General features: G+C 39.4%; 1 protein-coding gene across 1 annotated transcript; it reads left to right on the forward strand.

Moving 5' to 3' along the window:
- The first annotated feature begins 3,938 nt into the window (after positions 1–3,938).
- On the forward strand, positions 3,939–5,786 carry LOC142632439 (uncharacterized). The gene is made up of 4 exons (XM_075806840.1): positions 3,939–4,655; positions 4,983–5,059; positions 5,198–5,372; positions 5,679–5,786. Exons 1-4 carry the CDS (start codon positions 3,939–3,941, stop codon positions 5,784–5,786), a joined length of 1,077 nt encoding a protein of 358 aa, XP_075662955.1.
- Positions 5,787–7,007: the final 1,221 nt, after the last annotated feature.

A 7,007-nucleotide genomic window follows, 5' to 3' on the forward strand; every position in this document is an offset into this window, starting at 1 on the left:
TGGCAATTTGGTACCTAAGCCCAAAAAGAAAAAAGAGAGTAGGCCCAATGAGCCTAATCCAATGAATTAATAGAAAGTGGATTAAAAAACTAGGTTCGAAAGAGTTTAAACAACAATCATAGTGGGTATAGATGGCAATAGAATAAAGATGAGTTGGTTTTATTTAAGGAAAATTGTCCTCGGACACAGTCTGAGGAGGTTGATTCTTCTCTCTATTTCTTTTGGGATTGATTACAAATATTGTTCTTCATTTTACAATGTTTTTTTCTTCATTCTCCGATCCCTTTTCCTCATGGTCCCCTTTCTATTTTATACTGATGATGCGAAGAAAATTAGTAGGCTGGATGCTTCGGACTTGAAAGGACTACTTGCTCTTTCGATGGCCTGAAAAAGAAGAAAAGCGATCAAAAGTGACCAGGGTCACCGGCCAAGAACCCTCCGATGGCATAGTTAGTTTTCCCTCTATATTTTTGGAGTTCCAACTTTTTGGGATAATTAAAGTGTACCTTTATTTTGTCTGAATGAACGTTTATATAGTGTCCTAAGAACAGTTATCAAACTTATAACCTCCCCTGGATTTGAGGAGGTGTGAGGGTTCAGAGATAACTTCCACAATTGCTTGGGAGTTACATTTTTTCTCATCTAACTGTTGTCGAAAGTTATGCGTGTAATAAGGAGTTGTACTACATGCTCAGGAATTTTCCTAAATGTCCAAGGTTTGTCCAGGAATCCTAATCCTGAGGATTTCCCGCCGAGCGTACCTCACATCCTAGGGGGGTTCCTTCCTTTATGGACGACTCTTTCCATGGACGAGGTTTATGACGACCCTAGACAACATGGCAGGGTTCTTGTGAAACTTGACCACACAAAACCTCATCCAAACATCTCTCTCCATGGACGAGCTTAATGGACGAGGTTCTGACAACCTTTGATTGTTTGGCCTTGCCCTGGACGACCTCCATGGACGATTATTAGAGTTTATCCCTCATCATATACTATCTTCCCTCTCTTATCTCTACCCTCCACATGTAAATCAAATTGTTAGTATTGATTATTGTCTCATCAGTACCTTCCTGAAATCTTTGAGAGTAGCTGTAAGACTGAAAACTACTGTTTAGGTATCACTTCTTCATTAATGCAGCCAGAGAGTTAGCTACAGAGCATTCAATGCAATGGTAGTAGCTTCTCTTAGATATTTTATAGCTTTCCTTTGTCCCGTGCTCTCATGATGTGTATCCTTATTAATGGAATCTTCTGGAACGTTGCTTTTGGATGGTAGACTGTACATTTTGACCTCTGCGTCACTTAGCCGAGGAAGCATCCCTCCTCAGACCTCCTTCTCGGATCATCATAACCAAACCCCTTTTTTTATTCATCAATGCTGACCTCCATAACAATGTTTACCCATCCTCGAACAACTAGACATCTTTGGACTAGGCCCCCGGCCCAATATATACTACTGGGCCTATCATCCCTACACGAACAATAGCGAAATCTACAAATAGGTATTGCCGTGCAAGTGTGCAGCCATTGTCTTTTTATATTCTTTAAAAAGACTCTTTCCTAACCAAAGTTTATGGAGAAAAGAGAAATATACCAACAATAGAAAAATCTACTTTTTATTAAGTATAGTTTTTTAAATCTTTTTTTTTAAGATATCAAGAAAAAAAAATTAAAAAACTATACTTAATAAAAAGTAAAGTTTCAAAATGGGAAATTAAACAGACACAATTGTGATATGAGTAAAAGACTAAGAGGATGTTTTACTATTTGGAGATGAAAGATTTAAATCCAACATTGCAATTGATGCGACAAAATAAAAAATATAAGGGTAAACTACATATTTAGTCCCTATTCTATATATCATATTTCAATTTGATCAATAACTTTTAAATTGTGTTAAGTTTGTCCCTAATATTTTAATATCATGTCAATTTAGTCGTTGTCATTATCTTTTGGATAAAAATTGACGACGTGTCTGATAGCCAAAATAAAAAATTAGCTTCTGTGGATGTGGCAATAAACTAAAATTTTATTGTGGCTATTTGTTATGTCAGCAATTTTCATCCAAGATATAACAATAGGGACTACATTGATATGACGCTGAAATGTTTGACATAATTGAAAGGTTAAGGACCAAATTGAAATATGGTGTAAAGGATAGGGACCAAATATGTAGTTTACCCAAAATATAATGACTTTCTAATTATTAACTTCCATTACGTAGGAAGATAATTAGGAAACTAATGGCCTTGTATTTAGGGTCAAGGTCTTAGGGTTTATGCATTATACCACTGCACAACCTTCGTGCTTGGTGCGGCGGTCACTGCATAAGTATAAGTGCTTGTGGGGTGTGGGGGCAATGGCTGGGGTTCAAATCTCGAGGAGGGAGTTTTACACATATATACACTTAGATTTGGTTAGAGTAAAAATTCTATCTTGTATAAAAAAAGAAAAGAAAAGAAGGTTTTATGCATTATTAAAGCCATGATAATTTTGTGAAATGTATAACGAAATAATGGATTCCAAGATCAAGATGATAGAGATTCCGCAAGATTAAGATTAGCATGATATTAATTATTTGCATTAAATTATTGGTGTAAGTTAAAAACACAAAATAATGATATTGCAATTCATATAGCTCCTAAGGAATAAATATTTCATCATCTATTTACCACGATCTGTTCACCAATTTATAATTTTGTATATTTCTAAGTTAACAAAATATGGCTTGCATGTTGTGTAATTTTTTGTCTTCATCTAAGTAAGGTATTGCTACCACTGCGTACCTTTGGAGTGATCGTCACTCCATAAGTATAAGTGCTTATGAGGTGTGAGGGGTAAGGGTCAAGGTTCAGGTTTCCAAGAGGGAGTTTCATACACACATATACACTTATATTAGGTTAGAGTAGAATTTCTTTTTTGTATTAAAAAAGAAAAAGAAAAAAAGTAAGGTATTGCTTTGGGATCCTAATATTGAGCTACTATTTTCTTGCATGCCTACTCTTTAGTCAATGTAAATTATGAAGTTATTTTCTATTTCTGTTGGAGAGATAACACCTTGGGGAGCCTCCAACTAAGTAGTTTTTTTTTCTTTGATAAGGCCAACTAAGTAGTTAATATAACATATATTCCCAACAATTTCCTAAAAAATTATGAAGTTCTAAAGAAACTTTAATTTTCTCTTAATTGGATATACCCATCAAAAAGTGATAAACAGAAAAAGGGGAAAAAAAATTAATTTTTGTTTTCCACAATGAGGTAGTAGTGGAGTATTTCAAATTTTTTTTTTTTTTTTTTAATTCGATGCTTACAATAGGAAAATGAAGATTTGAACTATAAATGTAGGGTCATTGGGCTCAGGAATATGTGTGGGGTGGCCCAAGAGTATTCTTTGGGCTAAAGGCCCAATTCGAGGACACTGAATGATTCGAGAATGTATGAATGTCAACTCACAAAGCAATACTAAATAGTAAAGAGGTAATGCCTGAACAAGTATGTCCAAGAAGATGGTCCGAGGAGGATTATGCCATCGGTTATGTAAAGCCGAGGTTGGTAAAAGGCTGGTTAACATCCATAGACAATGTTCTAAAAAATCCTATAGGTAAGGGTAAACATGGTATACGTGGAAGATAAGAAGAAGGACGGTGGAATATCTATTATAAAGCTATTACCATCGCCCCGCATTGAATGCTTTGCAACTGCTATTCTAGCCGCATTAGTGGGAAAGTGAGACCTGAGCATCAAAGTTTAGCCTGGCTCTTGTCCACATCGTGCAGAGTCTGTGGGGTCCCAGCGTGAGGATCACTCCTTACATCCTGAGGAAAATAGGGACCAAGAGGGTAAGGGACCGAGAGGGTAGTGTGCATACAACGCACACTAGTAGGAGTCGTTCATGAAGTGAAAATAGACTTCCCCATGAGGAAAATGCTAAAGCCATGCAGAAGGAAATTGACCACTTGAAGAAGAAGTTACGCCACGAAAGACGAAGGCGAACTCCCTCCTTTATAGATCCTTCTTCTAAAGGCTCTAGGGATACTAGTTACAGGCCAAGGTCAAGAACTCCCCTGGATGAATCTTTCTCTTATGAGGAAGACAATTTGCATGGGCGTAAGGGTAAAAATTCCTTTACCAAGGGCTTGGGGAATGATGCTATGGGTAGGGCATTACATCAAATCTCTAAGTCACCCTTCACACGCAGGGTGGAAGAAGGGAAGCTTCCTTGGCGCTTCACACAACCAGCTTTCACCATTTATAATGGTCGAACAGATCCTATGGAGCATGTGAGTCATTTCAATCAGAGGATGGCGGTGCATTCGACAAATGAAACTTTGGTGTGCAAAGTCTTCCCCTCCAGCCTAGGACCTATGGTGATGAGGTGGTTTGATGGCTTGAAGGCAGGTTCTATTAATTCTTTCGGGGAACTTACTAGGGAATTTGGTTCTTGTTTCATCACATGTAGTAGAGTTCCTCGGCCCTTGGATTCCTTATTATCCATGGCCATGAGAGAAGGAGAAACTTTGAAGACATTCTCAGACAGATACTGGGAGATGTTCAATGAGATTGATGGGGACTTCAATGATGTAGCGATAAGGACCTTCAAGGTCGGCCTACTTGCAGAGCACGACTTGAGGAAATCTTTGACCAAAAAGCTTGTAAGGAGTGTACATTGGCTCATGGATCGCATTGATGAATATAAAAGGGTTGAGGAAGATCAACAATAAGGGAAGGAAAAGGCGAAGGTTATCCCTCAGGAGATAAGGGATTTTAGGTCGGACAGATACAACAACAACAATAGGCATTGAAGAGATTTTGCGGGGCAAACTGGCCCTACCACCCCTCAGGTGGTTAATACTGTCTTTAAGGAACCAGTGCACCAACTTTTGGAGAAAATAAGGAATGAACCATACTTCAAATGGCCCACTAAGTTGGTGGGGGACCCCATTAGGCGCAATCAGAACCTTCAGTGCCAATATCACCAGGAAAGAGGTTATACCACTAAGGATTGTCGGACTCTATGGAACCATTTGGAGCAGTTGGTTAAAGAGGGAATGTTAAAGTAATTCTTGTATTGGTCAAATGGGCAAGGAAACGAATCGGGGGCGGTAAATCAGGGCAGCACTTCATCAAGGCCTCCTCTAGGTATGATCAATGTTATTTTTGCTGCACCTGGAAAAACTGGCTCTCATCCTTCCAGGGTGATGTTTGTGGCTCGAATGCTGGCCGAGGATTCTAGTCATGAGCCGAAGAGGATTAAGGGGAGTATCCTACCATTTTTAGGTTTCTTAGAAGAGGACAAGATCGGGATTATCCAACCACATGATGATGCTTTGGTGGTTACGTTGAGGATAGGGGGCTATGATGTGAGAAGGGTAATGGTTGATCAGGGCAGTGGTGCAGATATCATGTACCCTGACTTGTTCAAAGGGCTAAACCTAAGGCTTGAAGATCTGGCGGCTTATTATTCGCCATTAATAAGTTTTGAGGGGAAGGATGTCATACCAAAGGGGCAGATTAGGTTGCCTGTGCAGTCAGGTCCAGAAGTGGTAAATGTGGATTTCATTGTGGTAGACGCCTATTCTCCCTACACGACCATTGTGGCAAGACCTTGGTTGCATGCTCTGGGTGTCGTGTCCTCAACTCTACATGTCAAAGTCAAATTTCCATCTAGGGATCAGATTGAGGAGTTGCTGGGGAGTCAATCTATGGCTAGACAATGCATGGTGACTGCAATTCTTCATCAGCCTGGGCCAGAGTCCTCAGCCTTGGTTGAGGGAAGGCCATAGTAATCAATGTCTCTGACCACGCTTAAGGGACCATCAGTAGAAGAACTTGCACGTGAAGAATTGGAGAAGGTTCTTATAGATGACAACCTTGAGAAATTCTTTCAGGTGGGAGTTCAGCTGCCACCTGAGGAGAAAGCAGAGCTGATTATGTTTTTGAAGAAGAATATGGATGTATTTGCATAGAATGCTTATGAGGCCCCAGAGGTTGATTCGAGTTTCATTTGTCATCATTTGAATGTCAATCTAGCTATGATGTCGAGGAGGCAACTACCTCGGCGTTCCACTAAAAAGCATTTTGAGGCTGTCAAGGAAGAGGTTCTCAAGCTTAAAAAGGCTGGTGCTATCAAAGAGGTATTTTATCCTGAATAGTTGGCTCACACAGTGGTAGTAAAAAAGAAGAATGGGAAGTGAAAAGTATGCCTAGAATTCACAGATTTGAACAAAGTTTGTCCTAAAGATTCTTTCCTAATGCCTCGGATAGATCAGTTGGTAGATGCTACTGTTGGGCATGCTCTGATGAGTTTTTTGGATGCTTTTCAAGGTTATCACCAAATACCTTTAGCTTTGGAGGACTAGGAGAAAACTGCATTTGTCACTCCTACGAGAAATTACCATTATAAGGTAATGCCTTTCGGTTTGAAGAACATAGGGGCTACCTATCAAAGGATGATGACTAGGATGTTTGAGCCACAGCTGGAAAAGACTATCGAAGTATATGTGGACGACATGGTGGTGAAAAGTAAGGCAGTTTCCATGCATGTGGAGGATCTAAGTGACACTTTTCAAATGCTAAGAAGGTACAAGTTGCGACTTAATGCCTCGAAATGTTCTTTTGGTGTAGGGTTGGGCAAATTTCTAGGTTACATGATAACTCACCGGGAAGTTAATCCAGCTCAAGTCAAGGCCATTAACAACTTACACCCACCTCGAAATCCCAAAGAAGTTCAGAGGCTGACAGGGATGACTGCTGCCCTCAACTAGTTTATTTCTTAGTCCGTAGATAGGTGTAGGCGTTTCTTTCAGTTGTTGAATAAGTGGAAGGGATTTGAATGGACCGAGAAGTGTGCTTTAGTTTTTCAACAGCTTAAGGAATATCTTTCACGATTACCTATTATGTCTCGGCCAAAAGTTGATAAAATTTTGTTTGCATATATTGCGGTGGCTAATCATGTTGTTAGTTTGGTTCTTATACGAGATGATAATAATGTACAGAGGCCAGTT

The sequence above is a fragment of the Castanea sativa genome, chromosome 4 (assembly GCF_040712315.1).
Source record: "Castanea sativa cultivar Marrone di Chiusa Pesio chromosome 4, ASM4071231v1".
NCBI classification, from domain to species: Eukaryota; Viridiplantae; Streptophyta; class Magnoliopsida; order Fagales; family Fagaceae; genus Castanea; species Castanea sativa.